The 20,070-nt window shown below is 35.9% G+C and overlaps 1 protein-coding gene across 1 annotated transcript; it reads right to left on the bottom strand.

Annotated features, from left to right (window-relative positions):
* Positions 1-9,004: 9,004 nt before the first annotated feature.
* On the bottom strand, positions 9,005-9,505 carry LOC113341652 (trigger factor-like). The gene is made up of 2 exons (XM_026586446.1): positions 9,269-9,505; positions 9,005-9,199 (listed from the first exon to the last, which is right to left on the bottom strand). The coding sequence occupies exons 1-2, from the start codon at positions 9,503-9,505 to the stop codon at positions 9,005-9,007; spliced, it is 432 nt and encodes a 143-aa protein (XP_026442231.1).
* Between the last annotated feature and the right edge of the window lie 10,565 nt (positions 9,506-20,070).

Consider the following 20,070-nt stretch of genomic DNA (forward strand, 5'->3'; position numbering starts at 1 on the left):
TGCAAGAGGTAGCCCTTTTTGATGCACCCAGTTAAATTCGATGGTTGTCTTTCTTAATGTAACCTCCACCTTCTATCCCAACCAACCAAAGAACAAGCTAGTCAAGTTTCGTTCAGTATTCTAAAGTGATTGGCAATCGTAACTTCCTATCAAACACCTTGAAGATCGAGGCCAACATGTATTGGTAGATCGTGCGCGTGCAAATTTCTTATCACTATGTGAATTGTGCTAGAATCAGGGTGCCTAAATATCTAGACTAAGACTCCTAATAAAAATACATATTTGCACAAGAGTCAACATTTCAAGGTAAATGAGCTCCATTTTTTATGATTTTTTCATTTTTTTAATTTTTTTTTTTTTTTGATTTTTCAATTTTTTTGGAATTTTTCAATTTTTTTCAAAAAGAAGAAGGAGTTTTGTTTTCAATTATGGCATATTATCGTGGTATCTACTCTATACCCCCAAACCTAAACTAAACATTGTCCTCAATGTTTCAAAATATGGAAAGAATTAAAATGCAACATATGGAAAGGGACATGCTGAGTAGAGTAAAAGGAGAGAGAATACCCGATTTCGGCGAAAGCAGAATTAAAACTCCGTTATTCAAGGCAAAAAATCCAACATATTTCAGCCGAGATCATATTGGATTAGCAAAATATATACAAAAGGAACAAAAGTTTTTAAAATTTATCTACTTGATTATATACAAAAAATTCACCATACACTAACAATCTAAAGAGTTGAGGATCAACCCAAAAGAAAAAGTGTAGAGGTTTCAACAGCTTCACACAATAATATGATAGGCATGCAAGTGAAGCTGTGAAACAAAATGAACTACCCCCAAACATGGATTTTACAGAAGATATAATTTTGAAAACAAAATCGCGCAGTTTCGGGGGTTCATCATGCAAAAGGTCTAGCTCGAAATGAACTGTGCTAGGGACGGGCAAACATGCTATTTCCAATTGTGGTTCCTCAAATGTATTATATTTGGATGAAAAATAGTCCAAGAGGACTTGGGAAGCACACCGTTCCAATCCTAGATTAGGAATTTTCAGAAAAATTGGTTTTACAATATCGGTACAAACCAAATCTAGGTTGGGTGGAAGGCCAACAGATTGTGACTCATGTAGGAGAATAGGTGCGTCATTATTAATCAAATCAAAATCTCCTAAATCATCTACACATGTCACATCATGCTCACAATCATCAATCAGTTTAGCAAGTTCACACTCAGAATCATCAACATCATCAACAAATTCTTTCTCATGCATTGGCAAATCAGGAGAAATATCACAATGTGACCTAGGTAGAGAATCAGACACATCAAATATATTTTCATGCATCTTAGTGTCTACAGAAGATTCAACTATTCCTATGTCATGTTCATCTTCACTGAATAATTGTACGAATCCCATGTCAATATCAAAATCATATGAACTACAATGAGTATTAGAAAGAACAACATTCATGCAGGTCGAGGGCGAGAAGCCATATGTTATTGAACCAACAGGTTCCACAATATTTTCATGTTCTTCTAACATATCATCATAATCATCATAATCATCATCATGGTAGCATGCATATTGGTCCTCATTAAAAGTGGTGGTGTCATTAGTCGATTCATGTTCCTCTAAATTAGGTTCATATTCAACATTATTTACATGAATGGGGCTAGACACTTCATTAGGGACAACATACATTTCCTCATGAATTTCCTCCTTTTGTCGGTGAAGCAAAATCTGATCTAAATGTGCATGAATTCGTGCTGTAGATCTATCATAATCTTGCTTACAGAGTCTTAAAGCTTCTGTGGTGGAGTCTAAATTCATGGGAGTACAAAATTCTTCATGTTCAAATTGTGGTGAATGGTACATGTGTGCATGGTCATTAGGGTCTACAAAATATTGATCGCAACCCTCAAAGGATTGATTATTGTCCCAATGACTACCATTCTCACAATTCATGGGCATTTCATACATTGGATTTTCTCTAGATGGCCTAAAATTATGCAAAATATGACAATGCTCAACAGGGTGGTCTAAACTACCACATGCGGGACATGCATAGATTTCAGGTTGCCTAAGAAAATTAGATGTGACAGATTCCTCATGTGATTGTATTTCTAAAGCTGTGATTCGAGCTTCTATTTGATCCATAAGTGATGATTGGGTGAGTGAGGCACTAGCAAAATGTTCATTTTCACGTTGCGATAAATGATGCATGTATGAATAGTCATTAGGGTTCATGTATTGCGGCTCGGGACTTTGAAAATGTCCATAATAATTCCTATGACTATTGACATCATGGTCCGTGGAAGGTTCATAACGTGGCATATGCCCATAAGCAAGTTCTCTAAGAGTTTTATTTCCATCCCCAGGAGCAGACCAAAATCCAGACATGATTGGCTCAAAAGCTAAGTAACTATGTTACAAAGCTCAGAATTTGGTTTTTAAAGGGTTTGGATTTTTGGGAAAAATTTGGTTTTGGTGGGAGACATTTTTTTTGGCAAGTTTGGTTTTAATGGGATATTTTAGAAAAAATTTGGTTGTCAAAATGGGAGCAAGTAAAATTTGGTTTTTGAATGGGAGAAAAGTTTTGGTTTTTGAAATATGGAGCAAATTTTTTTTTTTTTTTTTAAATTATCCTATCATAAATTAGCACAACCCATAAAAGAAAATAAAAACAACAATAATAATTACAAACCCATAAAAGAAAGAAAAAGAAGAAAAAGAAAAATTATTACAAGCCTAAATAAAAAATAAAGAAAAACAAAAATTATTACAAGCCCACAAATTAAAAATGGAAGCCCACAGGTTGGGTTCTCTTAATGGGTTTAGGCTTACTTGCTTAAGCACAGCCCAGCTGCTCAGTTAGGTTGCAAAAGCCCAATTGGGCTTTGGATCATCCTAAGCTTTGGTTTTTCTGAGGCCCAGTTGGGCTTTGGTTCACCTTCTGCAGCTTACAGCCCAGTTGGGCTTTTGTTTCTTTATTGCACAGCCCAGCAACAGAAGCTTGGCAGCAGGGTCACTACTACAGTTCAAACAGCAAGTCCAGCAGAATTGTTCAATAGCAAGTGGGCTTGTTCAATTGCAGCAGCTTTTGTTTTTGTTCAGGCCCAGTTGGGCTTGGCTCAACTTGTTAAGCTTGGCAGCAACTTCAGCAGGCCCAGTTGGGCTTTTTTCTTGCACCAACTTCAGCAGGCAGCAGCAGCAGCAGCTTAGGGGAGGCTGGCAGGTTGCAGGGAAAGCACAAGAGAGGAGCTGCAGACAAGCAGCAGCAGGATCAGGAGCAGCAGCAGGATAAGCACAGCAGGAGAAGCACATGTACTTGCTAACTCAACAAAAGCTTCAGTTTCCAGAGTTGTGCAGTTTAAGCAATTGAGAAGAGATTATGCAAATGTCTAAGATGATGCAGTGATGCTACAGCTACACAGAATGGAAATGATAATGATACAGAACAGAATGCTAATGCTAGGATGCAAGGTATAGCTAAGTAGCAAAGTTAATGAACAACTACAGATGATTACTAACTAATATTTACAAGACTAAAATGATTACTAAGTTACAACTACAGATGCTAAAATGCTATTACTACAGCATGAGATGCAGGTGGTAGACAGATGCAAATGGCAGAAAATTATGCAAGATATGCAACTGCACAGAAAAGCAAGGCAAAGAAAAACAACAAATGCGCCGCAACCGAGTCCCCGGCAGCGGCGCCAAAAACTTGGTGGCTCTCTAAAAGAGTCACGGAAATAACCGCAAGTGCACGGTGTCGGAAAGTAGTGTGGTGCAAATACGGGTCGATCCGCAGGGACAAGGTGGGCTTATTTGCTATTTTTGGTTTCTTGCTTCCTTTGCTAACTTGTTCCTAGGGGCAGTGAACAGTGAGGTGGAAATGGTGAAATAAGAAGATTGTGGCAGTGTGTGAAACAAGTAAAGATTGTGATGTTAAGACACCACAGTGAGCAGTGAAGGTAAAACAAGTGAGCAGTGAAGGTAAAACAAGTGAAAGAAAACAAGAAAACAAAGCTAAACAGTTGAAGATGGAATTGTGGATGACAGGGAAGGTTGATGGCAAGCTAGGGTTTAGATTCCACCTCTTAACCTAGACTAAGTCGGATATTCCAATTGCAACTAAATTATCCTCCCAAAGTACTAGCTATCTGATTAGAGCATAACTAGTCTAAGGTTTGGACCATAATCAATTAACATGGGCTGCTGCACTTTCAATCACAGGGGTATCCTAACTACAATGTATGCCTGACATACAATGTGAGAGCAAAGTGATGAGAGGCCAGAATTGTAGTCTCCTACACAGTGGAATTAAGGTTTCATCTTCACCCTAGTGGTGAATTAGAACATCAACAGAAATTGAAATTGAACTTGAAATTAACCCAATTAGGGGGTATCTCGGATGACCCAAGAACCCTTTTTACATCTCATACACATCCCCTTTTATAGTTTTACAAATCCCTAAAATTTCTACAAACCCTAATTTTGAAAACCCTAAATTGATTTTGGGGAAAATCAAATTTGACATACCAATTGGATGATTTCGACCCAACCCATGCTTTGTACTGGCTTTACGCTGCTCGAAATCCCCTATTCTTCGTCTTCTTTGCACTGCAAACCCTATCTTGGAGCGAAACCCTAAGCCTGCCTCTCTTAATCTTAGCACCTATGTGAGAAGAAGCTATGAGGGAGAGAGATAGACTAGGGGGTTCGATAGGTCTCTTGGTCGGCTGGTTGTGGAGGTGGTGATGGAAGAGATGGTGGTGGCAGTGGAGTTGCAGGCGGTGGCAGGACATGGTGTCTCTGCAAATGTCGGGGGAAGAAGAGAAATTTGGGGGAAATGAGTTTTGGGGAAGAAGAAGGTGGGTGTTTGTTTGGGTCGATGGGTTTGATGGCTAAGGTGTTGAGCGGGATCATCTGAAGTTGATGCGCAGCGAGGAGATCCGTCGGATGTGAAGATGGTAGGTGGATCTAACGGTGGTATGAGAGATGAATCACTTCGACCGTTGGATTGTGAAATACAACAAAGTTAACGACGAAGATTGAGGTTAGGTGATGTAGTGTTAAGCGGAAGTATCGAGATTTGATGAGCAGGCAAAGAAGCGACCGTAGGATCTAAATGTGATCTAATCTGAAGGCTTAGAATTTAGGTGCTATGGTGTGTGATAGGAGCTTCAGATTTTGATGCGCGATGAAGGAGCGACCATCGGATGATGAGATGGATCCAATCCGACGGCTGAAGATGGAGGCGGTTTTGGTTACAGAAAATGGGTTTGGGTAAGGGTTTTGGGCCTTGGGTATGCCAAGCCCATATCTTCTTTAAGAACAATTCTTCCTTCTTGAGCCCATTTCTACCCTTTTGGTCTTGTGCACAACATTCTTCGCGGCTTCCTTGTGTAATTCCTCCCGGCTTTTCACTACTTTTCTGCTCTTTTCCGCTCTGCTATTTATCCAAACTTTATTTATTACCTAAAAATGCAAAATTAAGTAAGAAAAAATATTTATTCTTGAAAACAATGAAAATACAGAATATGGGATAAAATGTAGAATTAATGCGCAAAAGATGAGTTAAATGCCAACAAAAAGGGATAAATATATACAATATTTGGCACTCATCAGGATCATCATCTCACACTTTTATTATCACACTATTTCACACTTTAGACGTCATTTTTGCGAATCAAAACTAAAGCGTTACGGATTTGAAGCTAATATTTTGGGAAATGTTACTATTACAGAGATCTACTTTCCTATCGAAAATGAACATATTTCAAGACATATAACACCATCATCTACTACTTTGAAAATGAATCGTTGAAAATCCGCGGATTTCCGACCGTCGAATGAAGACCAGTAGATTTTGAGGTTTTATATTTCAGAATGTGATTATTTTTGGTATGCATGTAGAACGTAGTAAGAGGAACATACCCTCAAGATATGAGCTTCAAATCCGTTACAGTTTGGTTTTTATTCACATAAAATGACGTCCAATGTGTGAGAATACAAATGTGAAGGGATCCTTTCTCTTTTATATGTTGGGAAATATTTAGTGAGTCATTTATAAAATAAAAATATAATATAGTAACAAAACACAGGAGATATGAAGATATAAACCATATAGAAATTTTGTGTCTGTTTAGTTCTCGATAAAGGCTCTATGAAGATGTCATGACGTTATCGCTCTGCAAAGACTTGACATGCTTGGTAAGGATTCTTTTTCCGAACTAGAAAATATCACATTTGTAAAAATAGGATAGGATGGGGTAAAACCCCTACATCAAAGATCAAAACAGGTTACTGGGGGTAAAACCCCTTACATCAAATATCAAAATAAAATAAGAAATATCAAACAAAATAAACCGAGAACAAAAAGAGCCGAAAACTGTTGAAGCACCCAGATTGTGTATTCGAAGGAGACATGTGACTGAGAAATAGAATGGTGTTAGGAGTACGCTCTAACCATTTAGATAATTTTCTTTCTTAATTAAGAAAATATGCTCTCATAAAGAGGGAGTATTTTTCCTAATCTTTGTGAGAGATATCAGTTAAAGAAACTTTAGTTCTTCATCCTTTAGAGTCCGTCAGAACAAATCATCAATCAACATAAACTCACTTGTGAAATCGACTCAAACCTTACAAACAAATACCGTGACGGTGCAAGGAGATAAAGAAGGACCGATACACAGCATGGAGAAATTGGAATCCAACAAGGAAGCCCTTAAAATGAACCCTAAAATAGAAAATACTTGGAATATAGAAGTAAAAGAGACAAACTAAAAAAACTAAACCTAAAGATCTATAAAGGTAGTATAAAAGGAACTTAGATCTGTTTCGAGAAGCAAATCTGTGTTTGCTGGATTTCGCCTGAATCTGTCGGATGAGAAAATCTGAACTTAGGGACAAGTTTAACATGTATATTTTTTTTATGGCCATTTTTGCAAATAAACAATTCCATTTGCGTCTCTATATACACGAATAAAAACAATTCTTATGAACTTTGTCTCGGATATGTTTATACAGTTCTTTGTAACCTCCATGCATGCACACATACTTTGATATCCTTGCTTTGTGGAGTTGGATGGTCCAAGTGGAATCACTTTCGACCGTCAGCTTTTGAACACCTATACCTATTACAAATTTGAGACCTTTCTAAAAGTTTTACTTTACCTTTTAATTTTTGATCTTTGCATGATTCGTGTAGCTAAATGAAAGAATCTAATGGAACCGATTAGAAAAAAAAACAATATATCACTAATGGAACCGATTAGAAAAAAAATAAGTCAATATATCAGCAATTATCATATGGTATCTAGAGCGTAGGATTCAACAAAATCTTGAAGCCTCACTCCGATATCATATGAGAATAACTGATATATTATTTACATTTTATTAAATTTTACTTTCTACTTATTAGTACACTCTGTTATTAAGTTTTAAACAATGCGGGACAATAAAAAGTCGCAGTAATCCAATGAAAGGATCGCAAACAGACAACAGGGCATCACAGTCCTTGTAAACCCAAGCCCATATTCCTTAAAACTCAAGAAAAAGACCTCTGAAAATTGAAACGAAATATTTACCCGTTTTGTTTTGCAAGGGAACAAATTTTTGCCTCTTTCCCAATGATTATATATAAGGGTAAAATTCTGTAAATTCTCCTCTTTCATTGGGTTTATTTTGGCTCTAACCATCGTTACAGAGTTGACGCGTCCCCTTTAACTCATCTAGCATGAAAAGGTTAGTGTACCAATCCTGTACTGCTATAATCCAATTCTACAGCTCTGGCACTTATGAACCACCACCTTTCTGTGACTCCTCCTATACGAGTCACACAAACATATCATGTGTCCCACATTCATCGTCAACGATACATCTGATCAGCATATGGCCTATCCATAACAGACATATACATCATTATTGACATTGAGTGGAATACCAACTTTCACCTTTGCCACCATAAATAGATGACGATCGAAAATTTTCATGTGTATCACCAGCACCAGCTAGACAGAACTGAGCATTTTTAGTAGATCTGCAGGTTTACTTGGCTCGAGTGGCTTCCTACAAAGACGACGATAATTTTGAGCGATCTGGTTAGGCGGGTACACGAAGGATCAAACGGAGTATGTATGGTTTTGGATAACGTCACTGTGTGTATGTTTCTGGTGCACCAAAGATCGATCAGAATGAGGGGACATCAATCCAGGAGAACTATAACAAAGAGAAAGAGATTAAAGAGATTTTTGATCAGCATCTTCTTTATTTGAGCTTGGTCATGCAGAGATACCTAGAAGGATTTTAATGGACATACTTGAAATTTTCCTTGCATCTTGCAGAATTTCAAACTCGACAACCAATATCTATGAAGTCAACTTATCATGCTGTTAGCGTCCTTGGAAAATTTGGAAGAGTAGGTAGTATTGAATTCACTACTCCTTCATTTGATATAGGGGTACAAACTAGTACTAAACGATTAGTATTGCATGAAGGAGGTCCTCATGGGTTTCCTAACAAATTGTGAATGGTTTGGTGTGTGTTACTAGCTGGGATAAGGAAGCATTTCTTATATATAATCCTAGTACTGGAGAAACATCACCTTGGATTGAGATAATCCTAGACAAGAAGGTAACGTACGGATAGTATTACTATAATCTTTGAGATACATCTTTAGTGCAATGCTCATTTGAACAGAGATTTCTAAGCAATTAGATATAGCCTGAATACAACTTTGGATTATAAAAGCCGAGAGCACAAGGCACTAGTGAAATTGGCCAATAACTAGTAACATGGGCAATATTAAAAGTGGCAACATCAAGTGCAGACGTTACAGCACATCTGGTGGCTTACTAGCTTAACACAGTCAGCGATTCAGAATTCAGAAACCATCAATTACAACTCCATCTTCTTAAACTCTACCAACACTAATAAGAAACTGAATCAATTACAGATGTTTGCGTCATGATGTGAGTACTAGAGAATTAAGAGTTCTAATGTTCTAAAATTGAATCAATTACAGATGTTTGCATCTTAGTACTATCCTCATTCTCATCAGTGCTACCGTGATCCTCGTCCTCATCCTCATCAGAACTCCCATGGTCCTCGCTGTTATCAGTTCTGTCCTGCTCCTCCTTATCATCATAAGTACTACTATTCTCTTCATCGTCATCAGTAACACCATGCTCCTACTCAAAAAGGTGACAAGAACTTTCCCCGAATTTTCTTTTCAATGGAGTAAGAGAATCATTCCCCACCACTTCAGATTTTGGAGTCTTGATGTCCAATTCCCTATCTGAAAGAGCAGCAATCGTTTGATTATTCTCTGGAAACTCGGGTTTTGCAACAGCTTCAGTTTTGGGGATTTTGATATCAGATTTGGTATCAAACATTTTGGTTTTGGGGGTTTTGATATTCGATTTGGCAGCGGAAACAATTGCTGATGCTTGGCTTGGGCTACTGAACGCTCCTTCAATTTTCTGAGATTTCGTCATTTTCTTTAAAATGAAATTGGGTTCTCTAGATTTACAAATAGAAAAGAGATCCGAACTTTGTGCCAAATTTTAGGTTCAGTTATGATTTTCCCTCCAAAACTAGATTTTAGCGCGAAAGGCTCTTTATTCTTATTTATTATTCCCTCCGTCCTATTTTACTTGTCAAAATTGTGTTTTTTTAACAAAAGTGTACCAAAAAATTACTATATTTCCCATTAAAATTATCTAATTATCAAGAAAGAAAAGAAAACTAGGATACAAAAACTTGTATATTAAACAAGTGATTTGAAAGATTGATGATGTATCTAGAAGTAATTTGAATTTGTTTCAAGTTTTTGCAAAATCCTATTTTAGCAAGTAAACTAGGACGGAGGGAGTACTAGTTCTTACGAACAAGGTACGCGACCCAGTTGGACTGGTTACAAAGGAAAAATACGGTTTAGTCCAAAATCCCTTCCAAATATACTAGTTAGTCCACACCCATTCAACTAGGTACAAATTAGTCCTTTATTATGGAAAGTACATTAATAACCCTTATACTTATACTTTAGTCCAAATATTTAGGGTTTAGTCAACGGTGACTCATGATGATGTCAATGATTTTAAATAATATAAAAATAATTAAAAACCCATTTATATTTTGAACCGCTCATCCAAAATTCACAAACTTTATATATTCCGAAAGCTCTTTTCGAGAGCTACAAAAAGAGTACCCATATGACTATATAATTCTCATTTTTTAAAAATCTTGGTTTACACTGGTGTACAAACATGTACACATCTATAGAAACAAACATGTGCACATCCACAAAAATCTAGAAAATCCAAAGACAAGATAAGGGGAACCAGTTTCTACACCAGATATAACTGGAATCATCCACATCAATGACAAGTTTGCCAAATCTGCTGCCATTATTAGATCTCCTTCATTTTCTCTATCGTCGTCATCAACAACAATGACCATCTGCAAGATAGACCCTTTCAAAAGAAAATTTGAATTAAATCATGGACAGCTCGATCATGCCAGATCAAACCCAGTTCCGAGCTATGGGTGCAACTGTCTGCTCAAAAAAGAAAAGAAAACGAGTTGTGGATATCATCACTTTGATAGTTTCACTAGTAATTTTGGGTAAGAAAAGTAAGTGATCATAGATAAGAAAGAACAAACCTTTCCTTGACGAATATCTTCAATTGCATCACCTACGTAAGCGACTTCACCCGTTGGTATATCCCAATCAAGCTCATCCTTGCTGCCAGTGTCTCAAATGCACCTAATAATTTAGCATGTCCTTCCCTAGAAACAACTGCAACTCTAACTCTCTTGCCACCTTTGCATTAATTACCCGGTCGAATAATGGTAAAAGTCTATGCGTTTGTATTTGTTCCAAATGAGTTCTTACATCTTAGCCCACTGAAACAGTTACAATATTTCTTCCCTCTACATAACAAATAAAGTAATCAAATTAGTCCCCAAAACAAACAAATCAACATGTGTACAATTATATACACATTAAGAATCAACGTGTGTATAACTCTGTTGACATTAAAAACCTTAGTACCAACAAAGGAATTCATTTCAAAATTTAAAGTACCTAAAAATGTAAGAACAATCCAAAGGAAATTAATCAATCTAAAATGTTGTAGAAGTATTCATGGTTTCTAAAGGCGGGTACGTACCAATATTGCTAAAGAAATCAATCCTCCATGGATTTGAAGTCAATACGCACCAACACAATGATTAACACATATAAAGGCAAAGCTAGAGCTAGAGTTCCAACCAAAGAATCAAGGAGAGAAGATTTGATAACTTGTGGTTACTGTTATTGATGCATGGACAAGGACAACCTTGGGACTATGGAGTTGTCTAGATCTTCATTCATCTTCACTGGAAGTGGTGGAACCTGCTTCATTATTCTTGGCATATCGTCCAATCTGTGCAACATGCAAATGGGATGGAAAAATTAAAACACATATCAAAATAAAACACAGGACATCTTAGTTACAAATCGATATTTTGAATCTCAAATTCAACGTCATCCCTGGTCACGTTCCAGTTGACACTGAGACATGTACATAACTAAATATCAGCAACCCAATCATGATGGAGTATAGATAGGAACTTATGTAAGGTGAAGGGGTGAATAGTTGAGTAAGAAACTGGTCACAGAAGTAGAAAAAAAAGGGAGGTTCAACAACTTATCGACATTTAAGATTAGAGAAAAATCAACATGTGTACAATTATGTACACGTTAAGAATCAACATGTGTACAATTACATGCACATTAACAATTCAATACAAAAATAGCTGAAAGTCAGATTTTATGTGAGACCTTCACTCAACACATATATTTGGGCACATTAATCTTATTTTTTATAACTGGATATATAACAATATCATGTCAGAGTGAAACATAAATAATTAAGAGCAGCTAAATGCTCTTTCTGAATAAAACAAACATGTCAAACAGTGTCAATACTCAACATTCAATAAAATTAATTAAACCAAATACATTACATACACACACAATTCTTAACATTTGACGATGCTTCCAATCACAAAAATTGGAATATATGTAAAATAATGGGTATGCAAGTTGTACTCACATTACTATCCACAGACCCCCATTAGAGTTGAGTTCTTATAAAAATCATAGTACTAACCATCACATAACCATCACACTCAGGATCATTTACTCTTATAAGATTCATGACACTAATTAGTTAGTAGCTAGTGGCAGTTGAAACGAGGATCCAGATTGGATCATGACATTATTGAAAACAACACAACAAGCTTAGCTCCACATTAATATTCTGAGACAATTGTTTAGTTAGCCTATACAATATCACCTCACTGGATCATGTGAAATCACATTCACGCATGGTCATCCAAAGATATTTACTGTGTTGTAAACAAGAATAAAATGTTTCTAAATGTCCATCATCCAATTCTTAACTCAGTTTTCACCTATACACTATTTCGACCAAACCGTAGTCAAAATATTTCTACGAGCACTATACGGGCACTATTAGTTTAACCTTAAGTCCATATAAATAATTTTAAGAGATTTCATAGTACATATTAAATCAATTTAGTAGTTTAAGGGATACCTTACTAAATCAAAACTTGTCTGCTACACATCCATACTCAAGGGTAAGAAAAGCAATTAATTAATTCAAACCAAGGAAAAAAACAATAAAGAGATTCAAACTAGTAAAATTTATCTCGATAATTAAATGTGAAGTTAATAGCATGATTAACTGTATAGATCAGACATATCTACATGAAGTAATTAAGAAATCGAGAATGAAACTTACAGTGAACTCTTGGTGGATATGCAAGGAGACTTTAAAATGAGATCCAACAGAGCTTAATTTGGAGAATAATCGCTTGATACTTCTGAGAATGTTGACATCTCCGACGCTCTAATTTCATCTCTTTTTACTCCGACGATTTGAATTTGATTTTTCAATTCGGAAGAAGATTTAACAACGAAATCTCTGAAACGTTATCTCCTTGAATTTCCACCAATATTCTGTTATCGCCTCAAAATCACCCGCTGGCTCTCTCTCTATCAATCTCTCTTAATGCTAAATCTGAGATCTAAAATTAAAAAAAAACTCGTTCTTATTTCTAAATCTCTCGTAAAGGTAATTTTGGGACTGAATTTTTTTGAATCGGTACGAGTTTGGACTAACTCGATAAACTCTGGACCAAACTGTTTGAGACGAGGTTTTTCTAGACTAACGTGTACTAGGCTTGAGATGGCAGAACTAGACTGTCTAAAGCCCAATAATTTTGGGAGTAAACGTCAATTTCTACATTATTAAGGGTCGGAAATAGTGTCGTTAGTAACTTTGAGAAGTATTTCAAGTTTCAACTGGAAACAAAGAGACAGCTTTCGTTTTTCTAATAGCCAGATCTCATCTAACAATGGATGGTCGGCAACTCAGTCGAGATAGTTGGATTCACTTATTAACACGAGTCCGGCACAAAGTTAATGCACACCTAATCATCAAATGGAACTTTGTAGTAAAGGTGTTGTGCAAAATCTACGCGTGTACATTTTGAAAATGTCACGATACAGCCGTCTAGACAAGAGTTCTGCAAATCGGGTGACGGCTGTCCTATGCTTCTATGTCCTTTATTTAGTTTCCTCCATGTTGGGTTGATTTTGGGCTTATATCATCTCTTGTACTTCTTTGTAATCTTGCTTTAGAGCGTCACGATCATAACCAAAGATCAAAGACCAAAACAAACGATTAACTTTGAGTTTAGTCTGGTGTGTGACGTTACGGGTGGAAGATTAAATTTGATCGAGCGTACACTATATATTCGCCTGGTGTGGGGCGTGGGATATACGTCCGCCTGATTGGGGAGATTCTTAAAAAAAAAAAGAAAAAAAAAAAGAAAGAAGTGGGGCGGAGGTATAAAGCCCGCCCCACAAAATTTTTTTTGGAAAACAAAGAATGGGGGTATAACGCCTGCCCCATACAAAATTAAAAATAAAATAAAAAATGGGGCGTAGACTTTACGTACGCCCATGTGGAGCGTAGACTTTACGTACGTCTGGTGTGGTGCGGGGACTTTACGTACGCCTGGTGTGGGACGTAGATTATATAACCGCCTGGTGGTGGGGCGTGAACTATACGATCGCTCGACTATATCTGGATTTGGTCTTGATCGCGGACCAAATTTGGTCTGGGTTTTACTCTTTGATCAAATTTTGATCGATGGTCCGTCCCACTACGCCAGCCCACTTGACTAGAAATTTGCTCTTAGTCGTCCACTGCAGTTGCTCTTAAGTACCTTTACATTACATCTTATGTTTTGGGTTCAAAGTTAAATAGAAGAACCCTGATTTTAAGGAATACAAAAAAAAATTCTAGCCATACCAAATAAGGACAAAAAATAGATCATTAGATAGTAATTTTTAAAGCCTCTTATCCATATATTTTGCTTAATGGCAAAACTGCCCTTATTCTTATTTTGATTTTTTTGATTTATTTTTTGTTATTATTTATTTAGATTTTTTATTATATTATAAAAAATATTAAACTTTTTAAATTTTTCATAATTTTTTTAGGGTTTTGCTTAATTTTTTTATTTAAAGAAATTTAATTTATTTTTAAAAAAGAATTTTTCTAAAATAAAATTTAAAAATTCTTTTTGAAAAAAGAGACTATATATGTCGTAGTGTCACTTAGTATTCCTTAAAAAATGTTTTTTTTCTAAATTTGTTTTTTATAGGATTAATTTCTTATTTTCAAAATTGAAATTATTTATTCCGTTTTTAAAAAATAAAAAAATATATCTTTTAAGAATAGATAAAATAATTATATTAATAAATTAATCGAGGGTAACTAGGTGATTTATCTATCTTTAGATACCCCTTATCACTTTATCCTAGCTAGTTCAATCATTTTGTATGGCTTCAAATTTTCAAGTATGCCCTGAAACATGGTTCAAATAGAAACAGCTGCAAATTGTGCAACATCGACAAAGATGAACTGGTAGTGGTAGGTATCAGGAGAAACCTTGTGATATCATTAATAGAAACGATAGATCTTTTGCGGAAAGATACGGTATGTCTTTATACTATTCAACCATGGCCATAGAAAGTCAAGTCAATTAATGTTGACTTTACACACAAATCTTTTATAGGGAGGCTCATTACATTACTTCAACTAAGACACATACATCTAAAGATTTAAAGGCGTAGACAAATAAAGCTCTCACTTTAAACGGTGTGGAAACCCTTGATTCCTATTGGTCGATATAGATCTTTTTTGAATTTTATGAAACGAGTGTTTTGGTGAGGACACTTGGCAACGTATGATTGGTCTAAAAAGAATAGGAAAAAGATTAAAAACCAAATTCAATTTGGAATTTATAAAGTGACAATATTTGGATGCAGACACTTGACAACATATGATTGATTTAAAAATTACGAACTTAAAAGAAAAACCTAACTTACCGTGTTTGGAATTTTATGGAAGTCCAAATTCAATTTGGAAATCGAGTAATTACTATACTAGAACCAGTTTTTCCAAACTAATAAATAAAGGGAAAAAAGTCCACATATTTTCTGCGAAAATAAAAGGAAAAAATAAATAAAATTTTCACATATCCTCCACCTATTTAATGTATTTGTCCTTCCACACCAAATCAAAAATAGATCTCCACGGGGCGGAGCGAAGCCTCGCGCTCACCAAATTAAAAATGCATTTCCACTAGGCGGGACGAAGACCCGCACACACCAAGTTAAAAGTAAAAAAATAAATAAAATATGCACATATTTTAAACCTATTTAATGTATTTTCCTCTCCACACCAAATCAAAAGTAAATCTCCACGGGCCGGGGCGAAGCCCCGCGTCCACCAAATCGTGCATCGCCACTGAGCGGGACAAGTCCCGTGCACACCAAATAAAAAATACATCTCCACGGGGTGGGGAAAAGCCCCGCACACACCAAATCATATGTCGCCATGGGGCGGGGCAAATCCCCGTGCATACCAAATCAAAAATACATCTCCACGGAGTGGGGTGAAGCCCTAGGCACACCAAATAAAAAATACATCGTCACGGGCGGGACAGAGCCACACGCACACCAAGTTAAAAGAAAAAATATGCCCGGTGTGTAGCACGGGAACAAATCTAGTACTGTCTAATAGTTGGCTACTGACATATCGCAGCATTTTCTGGTCTTAATTGATTCATATTGGCCTCCTCCTAGCGATCGGCTGTGATCAAAATGGCCCAAGTCAACATATTGGGGTAGTAGTTGTTGATCAGCCCCTTCTCGCTAGCTAATTCCTTTGAGAATGATTCATTGACTTTCAGGGGATGCAGAATCATCAAGCAGACGAGGAAGCACAAAGCCTGCAGTGTTGGAAGCAATCAGACGCCTAGAATGTCGTCACTTCCATGATTTAGAATAATAACCAAGTCAGTTGGATTAGTAGAAGAAGTATATTAAATGATAACCAAACCGTTTCAAGTTTTGATTTCTTTAAGGCATAAGTTATTGCTGAAGACATGAAATATCTGGAGAGCGGAGGGCAACTAGAGTTCCTTTCCACTTTGTTGCAACCATTTCTCTATTAGATTATCCTTTTCCTAGCAAAAGAATCAAAATTAGCCATTTCAACGAATGACCCCGTCAAATTAAGCTCATCATATCAGAAGCACGTAGTTAAATTTGCTGTTAAGTTAGTGGATAAGATAAGAGAGTTAACCGTGAGTCAGAAGATCCGAAGTCAAAGCTATATATACTTTGGAGAACCAGATGCAAAACTAGACAATTTGACCATTCACCCATCACTTGCAAGTCAAAACAATCCCAAATAGAGCAATTTGCAGCTGCTAGGACCTGATCCAACACTTTACAAGGTGGTTCTCCACGATCACAACCATTTGAGAAGACATCCCACCACCATGATAAATAACACAAAATATGCGGAACTAGCACTAATTAAATACCAACTTGTTGCTTACAAATTCAAACTTCAATTACACCCAAACATAATACACATGAAAATCCTATATAAGCTCCCTCTCTAACAGTCTAACTTATTGGCGTCTTAGAAGTTAAGACGACTAACACCATGAACTCCCAGCTTCTCAATCTTCTTGTGCTTTTACTTTTTTCACATTTCTCGTGTTTTCTTGTCTTTGTTCCTGCATATGCAAACGGTGATCAGTCTTTATCTCTAGCTAATATTTACGTTGATATATACTTTTTTGCAAAACGAACTTAATTATAACGGTCGTAGTGTTCTTCCTACATTAATTGTTCATTGACTAATATTGAGTCTATTGACATTTTATTGTTTGTATGATACAGTGTTTTTGAGCATAGATTGTGGTTCACCTTCATTGAAACCTCACACTGATGATAATTCAATCGTATGGGTGGGGGACGATCCTTACATACAAAACGGAGAAACTCATAAAGTCATGATCGATCCACCAAACGTAAAGGCTTGGGATTCTCATGTTATGAGGACTCTTGAGCGTTCCCAACTCGTAAAAAGAACTGCTACTCGATAGACATTGAAGATAAAGCCCAAGATACTAATAATACTACGTTGGAACGCGTCCTTGTTCGAGCTGGTTTCTATTATGGTAACTATGACGATAAGTCGACTCCTCCGACGTTCAATCTTCAATTAAATGGGAGCCGTTGGTCTCAGATTGTAGCACATCACGACAATATTATATACTCCATCCGTCCCTAATTAGATGAGCTATTTGGTTTTTAGTTTTATCCAGCAATAAATGAGCTATCTCACTAATCAAGGGGGTATTTCTAAAACCATCATTTTAATTGATTATTGTTACTATATGAAATACGGTGCGCGAGTTATAACCCCAAAGGTGTCACTATACATCCACAAAAAAACCATTAAACCAAGATTAACACAAAAATCCCAAAAAAACAAAAGTAACACAAAAACCCCAAATTATAATATTGGTTTCATCATAAAATTTGTGAAACCAATATTGAAATTTGGGCTTTTATATCAATTTTTAAAAATTTGGGATTTTTGTATAAATTTTGTTTACGATGGAGTTTTAATGGATCATAACATTTGAGTGGGGTTTTTGTACCACAAGTTTGGTCACCTTGAGTTTTTATGACTAGTTTTATATGCAATATGTGTAATTTGATAGTCATGCTTATTCGTTGCGTAGGTGTTTTAAAATGCTTTTCAACGGTATAATAAAGTTTATAAAAACCCGTGGTATAGTTTAAGAGATGTTGTACGGCTTGAAGCCCATGTCTGTGCGGCCCAATATAGTATCTAGAATACTCTTCCTACTTGTATATAAAACATACTATGATATATAATATGATGGTTGTTGCTATCAATAAGAATCATTTTGCCATTTCTCATACTCTTCGTCTTCTCCTAAATTCCTCTTGAACACGTTATTACCACGATGCTGTACCGTTAAGCTAAAAGTTGGATCTGATCTGTTTTTGCAATCCCTTGCGAATCATGAGTACCTTCGTGACTAAAATAATTTTTTTTTTGTTTTTTGATATCATCGGTTCATAGTACAGTCTCTGAAAATCCTTCTCATTGTGTTTGGTATCTCCATTTGTTTATTATTCCATTTGACTCGGGCATCAATCAAAACATCATGAAGGTATGCCTAATTAATTTAATTTTATGTTGACTGCTTGCACGAATTTGAGTGCTTGAACTCATATGTGCTTGAACAAGTTTGAATCCGTGTATTCCAATCATCAGTCCTCTTTATTTTGTACATGATATGTTTGACTATATTATTTTCTTTCCAATCCATGTTACCCACCATTGGTGATAAAAACTTAGGGATCTGTGCCAATATTTCAAAAAAAAAAAAAAAAAAAAAAAAGTTTACCGAAAAGAAATACTAACGTAATCATTGTTATTATTATTTGTTTAATTTTATGGCTTTACTTTCTCTTTATTATTTAGTTACTAACTTTCTTCCCCTTATGCCAGTAACGTATAATCATACCTTGAAGACGTTTAGACCCTAGTGATATATGTGTCAGATTTGTTTGATGTTGACCGTTTCTCTTTTGTTTTGTCATCACACGTTGTCCTTATTATTTTCATGCCCCGTTATCATGCTGTTTGATTCGCAAATTTTGATCTCACAAGAAATATTGTATATAGTTTTACCATGCTTCCCAAATGTGCTAGTTGATATTATTAATAATTTACATAAAGGATATTTTGTATGTTTCTATATGCCATAATCCATGTTCCCCTCTTGCCTGTCTTCATGTTTTTCCTGTTTTAAATAATAATAAAAGATAATAATAATAAAATAATCGGTTATCATACACTTCACTGTTGGTCTTGATTAATTTTGATGTACAATACCACTACTTGATAAGATAGATTAAATCACTGTTCGGTTTCCTTCACTGTACATCGAATCTAATCACATGTCCGTGTTAATGTGCGAGGGTAAATTTTTTCACTTTCCAAGAAGAAAGAACATCCTTCGGAAGAAAGAAAGAAAAAATTGTCAGTTCACGATCCAGTCTGTCCGCGTGATTATGTGAAAACACTGAAAGGGAGAAATGCTCCACCCAACCCCTTCCGGTCTGGTTCCACCCCAACCAAGTCCAGAGGTGTTCCAGTTCCAGATGTGGACGGTGCGTGATCTACGCTGTTCCGGTTTTGCGTACGTATAACAAGAACCAAAATATTAAGTAAGTAACCATAATGCGGGTTTTACATTGAAATGAACACTTATTAGGCTTATTTATTTGTTTGTTTTTTAGATTATGTAGTTTTGTTTATTTTTGTCTTAAAATAAGTCAACAGTCAATTTAAATTATTTTTATTGATCTCAATCATTAAGAATTTTGGTCTTAATGCTATTTGTTTTCTTGAATATGATATTGGCTATAGTTGAATGGTGTATTTTGTTTAATTGGTTGTACCAACTCAATTCCAATGTATTTATTTGGGTTTAGAAGTACTTGAGCGCCATTATTGTGTACTTGATATTTTCTTCCCAAATTTGAAATGTTCTGTGGGATGCAATCCATTGGCTC

This window comes from Papaver somniferum, unplaced genomic scaffold (genome assembly GCF_003573695.1).
Source record: "Papaver somniferum cultivar HN1 unplaced genomic scaffold, ASM357369v1 unplaced-scaffold_30, whole genome shotgun sequence".
In the NCBI taxonomy this organism is placed as follows: Eukaryota; Viridiplantae; Streptophyta; class Magnoliopsida; order Ranunculales; family Papaveraceae; genus Papaver; species Papaver somniferum.